Source organism: Drosophila biarmipes, chromosome 2L (genome assembly GCF_025231255.1).
Source record: "Drosophila biarmipes strain raj3 chromosome 2L, RU_DBia_V1.1, whole genome shotgun sequence".
Taxonomy (NCBI): Eukaryota; Metazoa; Arthropoda; class Insecta; order Diptera; family Drosophilidae; genus Drosophila; species Drosophila biarmipes.
In genome coordinates, this window is record NC_066612.1 from 24,820,942 (window position 1) to 24,838,156 (window position 17,215).

At 37.1% G+C, this 17,215-nt stretch overlaps 1 protein-coding gene across 50 annotated transcripts in view; it reads right to left on the reverse strand.

Moving 5' to 3' along the window:
* Positions 1 to 17,215, reverse strand: part of LOC127010712 (uncharacterized) — a 93,139-nt gene that overhangs the window by 42,654 nt on the left and 33,270 nt on the right. For 5 of the 50 annotated variants that reach the window (XM_050885229.1, XM_050885255.1, XM_050885256.1 and 2 more), the window contains 2 exons: positions 16,240 to 16,355; positions 13,080 to 13,195 (listed from right to left, as the gene is read on the reverse strand). The exons of 1 other annotated variant lie outside the window; for it this stretch is intronic. In XM_050885229.1, the coding sequence (XP_050741186.1) occupies positions 13,080 to 13,195; positions 16,240 to 16,355 (232 nt within the window). Of the gene's footprint in view, positions 1 to 450; positions 567 to 3,602; positions 3,719 to 6,763; positions 6,880 to 9,927; positions 10,044 to 13,079; positions 13,196 to 16,239; positions 16,356 to 17,215 lie in introns of all 50 variants that reach the window. 44 more of the 50 variants (XM_050885280.1, XM_050885233.1, XM_050885259.1 and 41 more) reach the window with 20 other exon arrangements.

Sequence of the window (17,215 nt, forward strand, 5' to 3'; positions counted from 1 at the left end):
ACAATTTAGCTAGGTTACAAATTTTACAATTGGCCTATATTTAAATATATCAAATTTACTTCCTCCCTTTGGACCTGCATGACTCTTAAAATTGTTCATCTACCAGGGGATCTACATTGAGACAAAAGGAAAGAGAACATAATTTGCAGGGTAGGTAATGGCTGGCAACACAATTCTTAAGGAAGAATAAAAAACTACATCAAAGTCTAGCCTTGGAGAATCATCAAAATAACTAATTGCTTCAGAAGTGTCACCATATGTTATGTCCAGCCTTTCAATGTTATAAATTTCTGGAATTGAATTTAAAGTTTCCTGGTCATACCAAACAACGGAAGGTTTCATGTTCGAAAAAAAACAGTCAACAACCTCAAAGTATGACAATGTTGAAGGTATGATCAACTTCACAAAAGTATTGGTTATATAGAAATTTATTAAAAAACTCAAACTCACGTTTGTGCTGCCAATATATTTCACCATCTGCTGGGTTATGTGTCTTGGAATATTTTTTGTAGTAGTTGTTCGTAAGGTTTTTGTATTTTTGCAGTCCTTTAGTATACCAAGGAAGCCTAGTATTTGAAATCGTTGAAAGGAAAAGTTTTATAATTAGTTTCAATGCAAGGATTCGTACGCGTATGGTTACTCATGGAACAGCCTATCGGGTTTTACGGAAGCAGGTGGTATACCGGCAGGCGACTCCCAGATAAGCCAAAAAGTGACCCAGGGACTCAACCGAACTCATGAACGCGCGAAAAGGGCATAAAGCAAGAATTTTCCGTAGGATATGTTGTCTACAGGAAAAACTATAAGCAGAATAATAAAGCTTTCGGATATAATGCCAAGCTTGACTCAAACCGAATTCGTTGAGTTATACTTCAACGCAAGGGCAAAGCGCTTAATAAGCTCAGCGATGCAGCCGGAAAAAGTGTAGGAGTATTTCATGCCAAAAACCTGTATGTCGCGTAATCCGACGACACAAACAAAATGATAAGCCCAGAACTGCAGGATTGCACAAAAGAGTAGGATGATGAGTAGAACACGTCATCAACGAAGCCTGCCGCTGCTATGAAAACCCCAACCAGTGACCGAAATGTTACCAGATACGATGCACCCTCAGACAACCCTCCAGAAAGCTGAGTAGCCCCCGGTCATAAGAAAACTGTGGTGAAGGCACCTAATAACTATCTCCGAATGTTTTTTAGCTTTCCTTCTATTTTTCTTTCTCCGTTTACAGGTATAATATGTTGGCTGGAAAGCTTTTATTTTTCAGCAACCAATGCAATAGTATCTTATGTAATAATACACTGCCATGATACACAGATTATATAATAAACCCGACTACCTCATCTAAGGCTGGGTAGGAGGAGTTTTTCCTAACTACTTATAGTTCGACAGCTTGGTTCCTTAAATAGGGCAAATTGTATTTTTCCCCCTGTGATCACCGAAGGCTCTCTCTTAAGAGATTTACCAACAACAACGCCTACTTGTTCTCCCGGTCCAGATGGACTTACTGGATGTGTGCTTAAGTTTTGTGCGTTAACCATTTGCAAACCGATTCTTAAACTTTTTAAAAAAAGGATAAAAAAGGTGTGAAGGCGGATGCCCAAAATTATGGAGGTATTTCTAAATTGTGCGCAATTCCTAAAGCATTTGAACGCATTATCCCTTCTCATTTGCAACATTTATGTTACACGCTTATATCAACGTGTCAGCATGGTTTTGTTAAGCGAAGATCGACCACCACCAATCTTCTTGAATTGACATCTAATAAATGGCTTAAAAAAAAATGCAGAGTGACATTGTATATACAGATTTTAGTAAGACCTTTGACTCCGTTAACCACTCTCTTCTTTTATTTAAATTAGTTCAGCTTGGGTTTCCTCGTAATCTATTATCTTGGATTTCATGTTACTTGAATGGTATGACGTAGAGGGTTGTATTCAAGAATGCTGTTTCAAAATTGATCTAGGTGACATCTGGAGTGCCTCAGGGTAGTCATTTTGGCCCTTTGCTGTTTACTTTGTTTATTAACGATCTTCTCTCAATCATAACACATTCTCGTGTACTAATGTATGCTGATGATGTTAAGCTTTGTTTATCATATAATGATATAGCGTCGGGATTTAACTTACAGTCAGATATTGATTGTTTTTATGGATGGTGTGAGTACAACCTTTTAAATTTGAACTGCCTTAAATGCAACGTAATGGCTTTTTATAGGGGTACTCCTACGTTTATCAGTTACTTTCTTAAAAGTACGCCGCTTGACCGTATATATTCTTTTAACGATTTAGGTGTTCTTCTGGACCCTAAACTTAAATTTGACTGCCACATTATGTCCACCGTTAACAAAGCCATGAGTGTTCTTGGGTTTATCAAAAGAATTTGATCCCCCTTATACGACCAAATTATTTTTTACCTCCCTTGTCCGTCCTATTTTGGAATATTGTTCGTCGGTTTGGTGTCCACAATATCAAGTGCACATCGACCGTATTGACCGTAATGTTATGTTGAACTGGGTTGAAAAAGTACCTTCCTACCAGTGTAGATTAAAATTGCTTTATTTACCTACGCTTGTAAATCGTACAACAATGCTTGGTACTATTTTTATACAAAATCTTAAATGAAAAGGGTTGGCTTTATCGAGTGGTTTTATTACTAGGTTTTATTACTATAATGAGGTTGAATATAATATTACATTTCCAATTGTAACATAAAGCGCTCTGCACACGTTCTGCTATTGAGTACGACTCTGTCTCGACTATTCTATAGTTACAATGTCTGTTCTACCAAAAGGGACTTATCAACACTATTCTAGGGCAGATGATTATATTCTAAATTAGGCGCTGTTCACATATAAGAGGTGACATTGATTCTGCAGATATGTTTTGCATTTAAACTTCTATTCCGGTATTTATAACTAATATTTTAACTCATTTGCTTCATTCTTAGTTTGCCTTTCATTTTCATTTGTGTCCCGTCTCTGTTTTATGTATCTTCCTGGCGAACTCGCATTTTTTGCCGAAATTGATAAAAGGGCCCCGCGCGTAACAAGCACGAGCTTGGTGTCGTTGGGCCACTTGTTTGTACTGTTCGAAGTGCATCAACTTCCATATATATTAATAAAGATAATGTTTTGAAAATAATTTTTTCGAACAATTTAGCTAGCTTACAAATTTTACAATTGGCCTATATTTAAATATATCAAATTTACTTCCTCCCTTTGGACCTGCATGACTCTTAAAATTGTTCATCTACCAGGGGATCTACATTGAGACAAAAGGAAAGAGAACATAATTTGCAGGGTAGGTAATGGCTGGCAACACAATTCTTAAAAAAGAATAAAAAACTACATCAAAGTCTAGCCTTGGAGAATCATCAAAATAACTAATTGCTTCAGAAGTGTCACCATATGTTATGTCCAGCCTTTCAATGTTATAAATTTCTGGAATTGAATTTAAAGTTTCCTGGTCATACCAAACAACGGAAGGTTTCATGTTCGAAAAAAAACAGTCAACAACCTCAAAGTATGACAATGTTGAAGGTATGATCAACTTCACAAAAGTATTGGTTATATAGAAATTTATTAAAAAACTCAAACTCACGTTTGTGCTGCCAATATATTTCACCATCTGCTGGGTTATGTGTCTTGGAATATTTTTTGTAGTAGTTGTTCGTAAGGTTTTTGTATTTTTGCAGTCCTTTAGTATACCAAGGAAGCCTAGTATTTGAAATCGTTGAAAGGAAAAGTTTTATAATTAGTTTCAATGCAAGGATTCGTACGCGTATGGTTACTCATGGAACAGCCTATCGGGTTTTACGGAAGCAGGTGGTATACCGGCAGGCGACTCCCAGATAAGCCAAAAAGTGACCCAGGGACTCAACCGAACTCATGAACGCGCGAAAAGGGCATATAGCACCCTCAGCAAGATAGTAGAATTTTCCGTAGGATATGTTGTCTACAGGAAAAACTATAAGCAGAATAATAAAGCTTTCGGATATAATGCCAAGCTTGACTCAAACCGAATTCGTTGAGTTATACTTCAACGCAAGGGCAAAGCGCTTAATAAGCTCAGCGATGCAGCCGGAAAAAGTGTAGGAGTATTTCATGCCAAAAACCTGTATGTCGCGTAATCCGACGACACAAACAAAATGATAAGCCCAGAACTGCAGGATTGCACAAAAGAGTAGGATGATGAGTAGAACACGTCATCAACGAAGCCTGCCGCTGCTATGAAAACCCCAACCAGTGACCGAAATGTTACCAGATACGATGCACCCTCAGACAACCCTCCAGAAAGCTGAGTAGCCCCCGGTCATAAGAAAACTGTGGTGAAGGCACCTAATAACTATCTCCGAATGTTTTTTAGCTTTCCTTCTATTTTTCTTTCTCCGTTTACAGGTATAATATGTTGGCTGGAAAGCTTTTATTTTTCAGCAACCAATGCAATAGTATCTTATGTAATAATACACTGCCATGATACACAGATTATATAATAAACCCGACTACCTCATCTAAGGCTGGGTAGGAGGAGTTTTTCCTAACTACTTATAGTTCGACAGCTTGGTTCCTTAAATAGGGCAAATTGTATTTTTCCCCCTGTGATCACCGAAGGCTCTCTCTTAAGAGATTTACCAACAACAACGCCTACTTGTTCTCCCGGTCCAGATGGACTTACTGGATGTGTGCTTAAGTTTTGTGCGTTAACCATTTGCAAACCGATTCTTAAACTTTTTAAAAAAAAGGATAAAAAAGGTGTGAAGGCGGATGCCCAAAATTATGGAGGTATTTCTAAATTGTGCGCAATTCCTAAAGCATTTGAACGCATTATCCCTTCTCATTTGCAACATTTATGTTACACGCTTATATCAACGTGTCAGCATGGTTTTGTTAAGCGAAGATCGACCACCACCAATCTTTTTGAATTGACATCTATTAAATGGCTTAAAAAAAAAGCAGGCTGACATTGTATATACAGATTTTAGTAAGATCTTTGACTCCGTTAACCACTCTCTTCTTTTATTTAAATTAGATCAGCTTTGGTTTCCTGGTAATCTATTATCTTGGATTTCATGTTATTTGAATGGTAGGACTTAGAGAGCTATATTCAAGAATGCTGTTTCAAAATTGATCTAGGTGACATCTGGAGTGCCTCAGGGTAGTCATTTTGGCCCTTTGCTGTTTACTTTGTTTATTAACGATCTTCTCTCAATCATAACACATTCTCGTGTACTAATGTATGCTGATGATGTTAAGCTTTGTTTATCATATAATGATATAGCGTCGGGATTTAACTTACAGTCAGATATTGATTGTTTTTATGGATGGTGTGAGTACAACCTTTTAAATTTGAACTGCCTTAAATGCAACGTAATGGCTTTTTATAGGGGTACTCCTACGTTTATCAGTTACTTTCTTAAAAGTACGCCGCTTGACCGTATATATTCTTTTAACGATTTAGGTGTTCTTCTGGACCCTAAACTTAAATTTGACTGCCACATTATGTTCACCGTTAACAAAGCCATGAGTGTTCTTGGGTTTATCAAAAGAATTTGATCCCCCTTATACGACCAAATTATTTTTTACCTCCCTTGTCCGTCCTATTTTGGAATATTGTTCGTCGGTTTGGTGTCCACAATATCAAGTGCACATCGACCGTATTGACCGTAATGTTATGTTGAACTGGGTTGAAAAAGTACCTTCCTACCAGTGTAGATTAAAATTGCTTAATTTACCTACGCTTGTAAATCGTACAACAATGCTTGGTACTATTTTTATACAAAATCTTAAATGAAAAGGGTTGGCTTTATCGAGTGGTATAGGTTTTATTAAGTATAATGAGGTTGAATATAATATTACATTTCCAATTGTAACATAAAGCGCTCTGCACACGTTCTGCTATTGAGTACGACTCTGTCTCGACTATTCTATAGTTACAATGTCTGTTCTACCAAAAGGGACTTATCAACACTATTCTAGGGCAGATGATTATATTCTAAATTAGGCGCTGTTCACATATAAGAGGTGACATTGATTCTGCAGATATGTTTTGCATTTAAACTTCTATTCCGGTATTTAAAACTAATATTTTAACTCATTTGCTTCATTCTTAGTTTGCCTTTCATTTTCATTTGTGTCCCGTCTCTGTTTTATGTATCTTCCTGGCGAACTCGCATTTTTTGCCGAAATTGATAAAAGGGCCCCGCGCGTAACAAGCACGAGCTTGGTGTCGTTGGGCCACTTGTTTGTACTGTTCGAAGTGCATCAACTTCCATATATATTAATAAAGATAATTTTTTGAAAATGATTTTTTCGAACAATTTAGCTAGGTTACAAATTTTACAATTGGCCTATATTTAAATATATCAAATTTACTTCCTCCCTTTGGACCTGCATGACTCTTAAAATTGTTCATCTACCAGGGGATCTACATTGAGACAAAAGGAAAGAGAACATAATTTGCAGGGTAGGTAATGGCTGGCAACACAATTCTTAAGGAAGAATAAAAAACTACATCAAAGTCTAGCCTTGGAGAATCATCAAAATAACTAATTGCTTCAGAAGTGTCACCATATGTTATGTCCAGCCTTTCAATGTTATAAATTTCTGGAATTGAATTTAAAGTTTCCTGGTCATACCAAACAACGGAAGGTTTCATGTTCGAAAAAAAAAGTCAACAACCTCAAAGTATGACAATGTTGAAGGTATGATCAACTTCACAAAAGTATTGGTTATATAGAAATTTATTAAAAAACTCAAACTCACGTTTGTGCTGCCAATATATTTCACCATCTGCTGGGTTATGTGTCTTGGAATATTTTTTGTAGTAGTTGTTCGTAAGGTTTTTGTATTTTTGCAGTCCTTTAGTATACCAAGGAAGCCTAGTATTTGAAATCGTTGAAAGGAAAAGTTTTATAATTAGTTTCAATGCAAGAATTCGTACGCGTATGGTTACTCATGGAACAGCCTATCCGGTTTTACGGAAGCAGGTGGTATACCGGCAGGCGACTCCCAGATAAGCCAAAAAGTGACCCAGGGACTCAACCGAACTCATGAACGCGCGAAAAGGGCATATAGCACCCTCAGCAAGATAGTAGATTTTTCCGTAGGATATGTTGTCTACAGGAAAAACTATAAGCAGAATAATAAAGCTTTCGGATATAATGCCAAGCTTGACTCAAACCGAATTCGTTGAGTTATACTTCAACGCAAGGGCAAAGCGCTTAATAAGCTCAGCGATGCAGCCGGAAAAAGTGTAGGAGTATTTCATGCCAAAGACCTGTATGTCGCGTAATCCGACGACAAACAAAATGATAAGCCCAGAACTGCAGGATTGCACAAAAGAGTAGGATGATGAGTAGAACACGTCATCAACGAAGCCTGCCGCTGCTATGAAAACCCCAACCAGTGACCGAAATGTTACCAGATACGATGCACCCTCAGACAACCCTCCAGAAAGCTGAGTAGCCCCCGGTCATAAGAAAACTGTGGTGAAGGCACCTAATAACTATCTCCGAATGTTTTTTAGCTTTCCTTCTATTTTTCTTTCTCCGTTTACAGGTATAATATGTTGGCTGGAAAGCTTTTATTTTTCAGCAACCAATGCAATAGTATCTTATGTAATAATACACTGTCATGATACACAGATTATATAATAAACCCGACTACCTCATCTAAGGCTGGGTAGGAGGAGTTTTTCCTAACTACTTATAGTTCGACAGCTTGGTTCCTTAAATAGGGCAAATTGTATTTTTTCCCCTGTGATCACCGAAGGCTCTCTCTTAAGAGATTTACCAACAACAACGCCTACTTGTTCTCCCGGTCCAGATGGACTTACTGGATGTGTGCTTAAGTTTTGTGCGTTAACCATTTGCAAACCGATTCTTAAACTTTTTAAAAAAAGGATAAAAAAGGTGTGAAGGCGGATGCCCAAAATTATAGAGGTATTTCTAGATTGTCGGCAATTCCTAAAGCATTTGAACGCATTATCCCTTCTCATTTGCAACATTTATGTTACACGCTTATATCAACGTGTCAGCATGGTTTTGTTAAGCGAAGATCGACCACCACCAATCTTTTTGAATTGACATCTATTAAATGGCTTAAAAAAATGCAGACTGACATTGTATATACAGATTTTAGTAAGATCTTTGACTCCGTTAACCACTCTCTTCTTTTATTTAAATTAAATCAGCTTTGGTTTCCTGGTAATCTATTATCTTGGCTTTCATGTTACTTGAATGGTAGGACTTAGAGGGTTATATTCAAGAATGCTGTTTCAAAATTGATCTAGGTGACATCTGGAGTGCCTCAGGGTAGTCATTTTGGCCCTTTGCTGTTTACTTTGTTTATTAACGATCTTCTCTCAATCATAACACATTCTCGTGTACTAATGTATGCTGATGATGTTAAGCTTTGTTTATCATATAATGATATAGCGTCGGGATTTAACTTACAGTCAGATATTGATTGTTTTTATGGATGGTGTGAGTACAACCTTTTAAATTTGAACTGCCTTAAATGCAACGTAATGGCTTTTTATAGGGGTACTCCTACGTTTATCAGTTACTTTCTTAAAAGTACGCCGCTTGACCGTATATATTCTTTTAACGATTTAGGTGTTCTTCTGGACCCTAAACTTAAATTTGACTGCCACATTATGTCCACCGTTAACAAAGCCATGAGTGTTCTTGGGTTTATCAAAAGAATTTGATCCCCCTTATACGACCAAATTATTTTTTACCTCCCTTGTCCGTCCTATTTGGGAATATTGTTCGTCGGTTTGGTGTCCACAATATCAAGTGCACATCGACCGTATTGACCGTAATGTTATGTTGAACTGGGTTGAAAAAGTACCTTCCTACCAGTGTAGATTAAAATTGCTTTATTTACCTACGCTTGTAAATCGTACAACAATGCTTGGTACTATTTTTATACAAAATCTTAAATGAAAAGGGTTGGCTTTATCGAGTGGTTTTATTACTAGGTTTTATTACTATAATGAGGTTGAATATAATATTACATTTCCAATTGTAACATAAAGCGCTCTGCACACGTTCTGCTATTGAGTACGACTCTGTCTCGACTATTCTATAGTTACAATGTCTGTTCTACCAAAAGGGACTTATCAACACTATTCTAGGGCAGATGATTATATTCTAAATTAGGCGCTGTTCACATATAAGAGGTGACATTGATTCTGCAGATATGTTTTGCATTTAAACTTCTATTCCGGTATTTAAAACTAATATTTTAACTCATTTGCTTCATTCTTACTTTGCCTTTCATTTTCATTTGTGTCCCGTCTCTGTTTTATGTATCTTCCTGGCGAACTCGCATTTTTTGCCGAAATTGATAAAAGGGCCCCGCGCGTAACAAGCACGAGCTTGGTGTCGTTGGGCCACTTGTTTGTACTGTTCGAAGTGCATCAACTTCCATATATATTAATAAAGATAATGTTTTGAAAATGATTTTTTCGAACAATTTAGATAGGTTACAAATTTTACAATTGGCCTATATTTAAATATATCAAATTTACTTCCTCCCTTTGGACCTGCATGACTCTTAAAATTGTTCATCTACCAGGGGATCTACATTGAGACAAAAGGAAAGAGAACATAATTTGCAGGGTAGGTAATGGCTGGCAACACAATTCTTAAGGAAGAATAAAAAACTACATCAAAGTCTAGCCTTGGAGAATCATCAAAATAACTAATTGCTTCAGAAGTGTCACCATATGTTATGTCCAGCCTTTCAATGTTATAAATTTCTGGAATTGAATTTAAAGTTTCCTGGTCATACCAAACAACGGAAGGTTTCATGTTCGAAAAAAAACAGTCAACAACCTCAAAGTATGACAATGTTGAAGGTATGATCAACTTCACAAAAGTATTGGTTATATAGAAATTTATTAAAAAACTCAAACTCACGTTTGTGCTGCCAATATATTTCACCATCTGCTGGGTTATGTGTCTTGGAATATTTTTTGTAGTAGTTGTTCGTAAGGTTTTTGTATTTTTGCAGTCCTTTAGTATACCAAGGAAGCCTAGTATTTGAAATCGTTGAAAGGAAAAGTTTTATAATTAGTTTCAATGCAAGGATTCGTACGCGTATGGTTACTCATGGAACAGCCTATCGGGTTTTACGGAAGCAGGTGGTATACCGGCAGGCGACTCCCAGATAAGCCAAAAAGTGACCCAGGGACTCAACCGAACTCATGAACGCGCGAAAAGGGCATAAAGCAAGAATTTTCCGTAGGATATGTTGTCTACAGGAAAAACTATAAGCAGAATAATAAAGCTTTCGGATATAATGCCAAGCTTGACTCAAACCGAATTCGTTGAGTTATACTTCAACGCAAGGGCAAAGCGCTTAATAAGCTCAGCGATGCAGCCGGAAAAAGTGTAGGAGTATTTCATGCCAAAAACCTGTATGTCGCGTAATCCGACGACACAAACAAAATGATAAGCCCAGAACTGCAGGATTGCACAAAAGAGTAGGATGATGAGTAGAACACGTCATCAACGAAGCCTGCCGCTGCTATGAAAACCCCAACCAGTGACCGAAATGTTACCAGATACGATGCACCCTCAGACAACCCTCCAGAAAGCTGAGTAGCCCCCGGTCATAAGAAAACTGTGGTGAAGGCACCTAATAACTATCTCCGAATGTTTTTTAGCTTTCCTTCTATTTTTCTTTCTCCGTTTACAGGTATAATATGTTGGCTGGAAAGCTTTTATTTTTCAGCAACCAATGCAATAGTATCTTATGTAATAATACACTGCCATGATACACAGATTATATAATAAACCCGACTACCTCATCTAAGGCTGGGTAGGAGGAGTTTTTCCTAACTACTTATAGTTCGACAGCTTGGTTCCTTAAATAGGGCAAATTGTATTTTTCCCCCTGTGATCACCGAAGGCTCTCTCTTAAGAGATTTACCAACAACAACGCCTACTTGTTCTCCCGGTCCAGATGGACTTACTGGATGTGTGCTTAAGTTTTGTGCGTTAACCATTTGCAAACCGATTCTTAAACTTTTTAAAAAAAAGGATAAAAAAGGTGTGAAGGCGGATGCCCAAAATTATGGAGGTATTTCTAAATTGTGCGCAATTCCTAAAGCATTTGAACGCATTATCCCTTCTCATTTGCAACATTTATGTTACACGCTTATATCAACGTGTCAGCATGGTTTTGTTAAGCGAAGATCGACCACCACCAATCTTTTTGAATTGACATCTATTAAATGGCTTAAAAAAAAAGCAGGCTGACATTGTATATACAGATTTTAGTAAGATCTTTGACTCCGTTAACCACTCTCTTCTTTTATTTAAATTAGATCAGCTTTGGTTTCCTGGTAATCTATTATCTTGGATTTCATGTTATTTGAATGGTAGGACTTAGAGAGCTATATTCAAGAATGCTGTTTCAAAATTGATCTAGGTGACATCTGGAGTGCCTCAGGGTAGTCATTTTGGCCCTTTGCTGTTTACTTTGTTTATTAACGATCTTCTCTCAATCATAACACATTCTCGTGTACTAATGTATGCTGATGATGTTAAGCTTTGTTTATCATATAATGATATAGCGTCGGGATTTAACTTACAGTCAGATATTGATTGTTTTTATGGATGGTGTGAGTACAACCTTTTAAATTTGAACTGCCTTAAATGCAACGTAATGGCTTTTTATAGGGGTACTCCTACGTTTATCAGTTACTTTCTTAAAAGTACGCCGCTTGACCGTATATATTCTTTTAACGATTTAGGTGTTCTTCTGGACCCTAAACTTAAATTTGACTGCCACATTATGTTCACCGTTAACAAAGCCATGAGTGTTCTTGGGTTTATCAAAAGAATTTGATCCCCCTTATACGACCAAATTATTTTTTACCTCCCTTGTCCGTCCTATTTTGGAATATTGTTCGTCGGTTTGGTGTCCACAATATCAAGTGCACATCGACCGTATTGACCGTAATGTTATGTTGAACTGGGTTGAAAAAGTACCTTCCTACCAGTGTAGATTAAAATTGCTTAATTTACCTACGCTTGTAAATCGTACAACAATGCTTGGTACTATTTTTATACAAAATCTTAAATGAAAAGGGTTGGCTTTATCGAGTGGTTTTATTACTAGGTTTTATTACTATAATGAGGTTGAATATAATATTACATTTCCAATTGTAACATAAAGCGCTCTGCACACGTTCTGCTATTGAGTACGACTCTGTCTCGACTATTCTATAGTTACAATGTCTGTTCTACCAAAAGGGACTTATCAACACTATTCTAGGGCAGATGATTATATTCTAAATTAGGCGCTGTTCACATATAAGAGGTGACATTGATTCTGCAGATATGTTTTGCATTTAAACTTCTATTCCGGTATTTAAAACTAATATTTTAACTCATTTGCTTCATTCTTACTTTGCCTTTCATTTTCATTTGTGTCCCGTCTCTGTTTTATGTATCTTCCTGGCGAACTCGCATTTTTTGCCGAAATTGATAAAAGGGCCCCGCGCGTAACAAGCACGAGCTTGGTGTCGTTGGGCCACTTGTTTGTACTGTTCGAAGTGCATCAACTTCCATATATATTAATAAAGATAATGTTTTGAAAATAATTTTTTCGAACAATTTAGCTAGCTTACAAATTTTACAATTGGCCTATATTTAAATATATCAAATTTACTTCCTCCCTTTGGACCTGCATGACTCTTAAAATTGTTCATCTACCAGGGGATCTACATTGAGACAAAAGGAAAGAGAACATAATTTGCAGGGTAGGTAATGGCTGGCAACACAATTCTTAAAAAAGAATAAAAAACTACATCAAAGTCTAGCCTTGGAGAATCATCAAAATAACTAATTGCTTCAGAAGTGTCACCATATGTTATGTCCAGCCTTTCAATGTTATAAATTTCTGGAATTGAATTTAAAGTTTCCTGGTCATACCAAACAACGGAAGGTTTCATGTTCGAAAAAAAACAGTCAACAACCTCAAAGTATGACAATGTTGAAGGTATGATCAACTTCACAAAAGTATTGGTTATATAGAAATTTATTAAAAAACTCAAACTCACGTTTGTGCTGCCAATATATTTCACCATCTGCTGGGTTATGTGTCTTGGAATATTTTTTGTAGTAGTTGTTCGTAAGGTTTTTGTATTTTTGCAGTCCTTTAGTATACCAAGGAAGCCTAGTATTTGAAATCGTTGAAAGGAAAAGTTTTATAATTAGTTTCAATGCAAGGATTCGTACGCGTATGGTTACTCATGGAACAGCCTATCGGGTTTTACGGAAGCAGGTGGTATACCGGCAGGCGACTCCCAGATAAGCCAAAAAGTGACCCAGGGACTCAACCGAACTCATGAACGCGCGAAAAGGGCATATAGCACCCTCAGCAAGATAGTAGAATTTTCCGTAGGATATGTTGTCTACAGGAAAAACTATAAGCAGAATAATAAAGCTTTCGGATATAATGCCAAGCTTGACTCAAACCGAATTCGTTGAGTTATACTTCAACGCAAGGGCAAAGCGCTTAATAAGCTCAGCGATGCAGCCGGAAAAAGTGTAGGAGTATTTCATGCCAAAAACCTGTATGTCGCGTAATCCGACGACACAAACAAAATGATAAGCCCAGAACTGCAGGATTGCACAAAAGAGTAGGATGATGAGTAGAACACGTCATCAACGAAGCCTGCCGCTGCTATGAAAACCCCAACCAGTGACCGAAATGTTACCAGATACGATGCACCCTCAGACAACCCTCCAGAAAGCTGAGTAGCCCCCGGTCATAAGAAAACTGTGGTGAAGGCACCTAATAACTATCTCCGAATGTTTTTTAGCTTTCCTTCTATTTTTCTTTCTCCGTTTACAGGTATAATATGTTGGCTGGAAAGCTTTTATTTTTCAGCAACCAATGCAATAGTATCTTATGTAATAATACACTGCCATGATACACAGATTATATAATAAACCCGACTACCTCATCTAAGGCTGGGTAGGAGGAGTTTTTCCTAACTACTTATAGTTCGACAGCTTGGTTCCTTAAATAGGGCAAATTGTATTTTTCCCCCTGTGATCACCGAAGGCTCTCTCTTAAGAGATTTACCAACAACAACGCCTACTTGTTCTCCCGGTCCAGATGGACTTACTGGATGTGTGCTTAAGTTTTGTGCGTTAACCATTTGCAAACCGATTCTTAAACTTTTTAAAAAAAGGATAAAAAAGGTGTGAAGGCGGATGCCCAAAATTATGGAGGTATTTCTAAATTGTGCGCAATTCCTAAAGCATTTGAACGCATTATCCCTTCTCATTTGCAACATTTATGTTACACGCTTATATCAACGTGTCAGCATGGTTTTGTTAAGCGAAGATCGACCACCACCAATCTTTTTGAATTGACATCTATTAAATGGCTTAAAAAAAATGCAGACTGACATTGTATATACAGATTTTAGTAAGATCTTTGACTCCGTTAACCACTCTCTTCTTTTATTTAAATTAGATCAGCTTTGGTTTCCTGGTAATCTATTATCTTGGATTTCATGTTATTTGAATGGTAGGACTTAGAGAGCTATATTCAAGAATGCTGTTTCAAAATTGATCTAGGTGACATCTGGAGTGCCTCAGGGTAGTCATTTTGGCCCTTTGCTGTTTACTTTGTTTATTAACGATCTTCTCTCAATCATAACACATTCTCGTGTACTAATGTATGCTGATGATGTTAAGCTTTGTTTATCATATAATGATATAGCGTCGGGATTTAACTTACAGTCAGATATTGATTGTTTTTATGGATGGTGTGAGTACAACCTTTTAAATTTGAACTGCCTTAAATGCAACGTAATGGCTTTTTATAGGGGTACTCCTACGTTTATCAGTTACTTTCTTAAAAGTACGCCGCTTGACCGTATATATTCTTTTAACGATTTAGGTGTTCTTCTGGACCCTAAACTTAAATTTGACTGCCACATTATGTTCACCGTTAACAAAGCCATGAGTGTTCTTGGGTTTATCAAAAGAATTTGATCCCCCTTATACGACCAAATTATTTTTTACCTCCCTTGTCCGTCCTATTTTGGAATATTGTTCGTCGGTTTGGTGTCCACAATATCAAGTGCACATCGACCGTATTGACCGTAATGTTATGTTGAACTGGGTTGAAAAAGTACCTTCCTACCAGTGTAGATTAAAATTGCTTAATTTACCTACGCTTGTAAATCGTACAACAATGCTTGGTACTATTTTTATACAAAATCTTAAATGAAAAGGGTTGGCTTTATCGAGTGGTATAGGTTTTATTAAGTATAATGAGGTTGAATATAATATTACATTTCCAATTGTAACATAAAGCGCTCTGCACACGTTCTGCTATTGAGTACGACTCTGTCTCGACTATTCTATAGTTACAATGTCTGTTCTACCAAAAGGGACTTATCAACACTATTCTAGGGCAGATGATTATATTCTAAATTAGGCGCTGTTCACATATAAGAGGTGACATTGATTCTGCAGATATGTTTTGCATTTAAACTTCTATTCCGGTATTTAAAACTAATATTTTAACTCATTTGCTTCATTCTTAGTTTGCCTTTCATTTTCATTTGTGTCCCGTCTCTGTTTTATGTATCTTCCTGGCGAACTCGCATTTTTTGCCGAAATTGATAAAAGGGCCCCGCGCGTAACAAGCACGAGCTTGGTGTCGTTGGGCCACTTGTTTGTACTGTTCGAAGTGCATCAACTTCCATATATATTAATAAAGATAATTTTTTGAAAATGATTTTTTCGAACAATTTAGCTAGGTTACAAATTTTACAATTGGCCTATATTTAAATATATCAAATTTACTTCCTCCCTTTGGACCTGCATGACTCTTAAAATTGTTCATCTACCAGGGGATCTACATTGAGACAAAAGGAAAGAGAACATAATTTGCAGGGTAGGTAATGGCTGGCAACACAATTCTTAAGGAAGAATAAAAAACTACATCAAAGTCTAGCCTTGGAGAATCATCAAAATAACTAATTGCTTCAGAAGTGTCACCATATGTTATGTCCAGCCTTTCAATGTTATAAATTTCTGGAATTGAATTTAAAGTTTCCTGGTCATACCAAACAACGGAAGGTTTCATGTTCGAAAAAAAAAGTCAACAACCTCAAAGTATGACAATGTTGAAGGTATGATCAACTTCACAAAAGTATTGGTTATATAGAAATTTATTAAAAAACTCAAACTCACGTTTGTGCTGCCAATATATTTCACCATCTGCTGGGTTATGTGTCTTGGAATATTTTTTGTAGTAGTTGTTCGTAAGGTTTTTGTATTTTTGCAGTCCTTTAGTATACCAAGGAAGCCTAGTATTTGAAATCGTTGAAAGGAAAAGTTTTATAATTAGTTTCAATGCAAGAATTCGTACGCGTATGGTTACTCATGGAACAGCCTATCCGGTTTTACGGAAGCAGGTGGTATACCGGCAGGCGACTCCCAGATAAGCCAAAAAGTGACCCAGGGACTCAACCGAACTCATGAACGCGCGAAAAGGGCATATAGCACCCTCAGCAAGATAGTAGAATTTTCCGTAGGATATGTTGTCTACAGGAAAAACTATAAGCAGAATAATAAAGCTTTCGGATATAATGCCAAGCTTGACTCAAACCGAATTCGTTGAGTTATACTTCAACGCAAGGGCAAAGCGCTTAATAAGCTCAGCGATGCAGCCGGAAAAAGTGTAGGAGTATTTCATGCCAAAGACCTGTATGTCGCGTAATCCGACGACAAACAAAATGATAAGCCCAGAACTGCAGGATTGCACAAAAGAGTAGGATGATGAGTAGAACACGTCATCAACGAAGCCTGCCGCTGCTATGAAAACCCCAACCAGTGACCGAAATGTTACCAGATACGATGCACCCTCAGACAACCCTCCAGAAAGCTGAGTAGCCCCCGGTCATAAGAAAACTGTGGTGAAGGCACCTAATAACTATCTCCGAATGTTTTTTAGCTTTCCTTCTATTTTTCTTTCTCCGTTTACAGGTATAATATGTTGGCTGGAAAGCTTTTATTTTTCAGCAACCAATGCAATAGTATCTTATGTAATAATACACTGTCATGATACACAGATTATATAATAAACCCGACTACCTCATCTAAGGCTGGGTAGGAGGAGTTTTTCCTAACTACTTATAGTTCGACAGCTTGGTTCCTTAAATAGGGC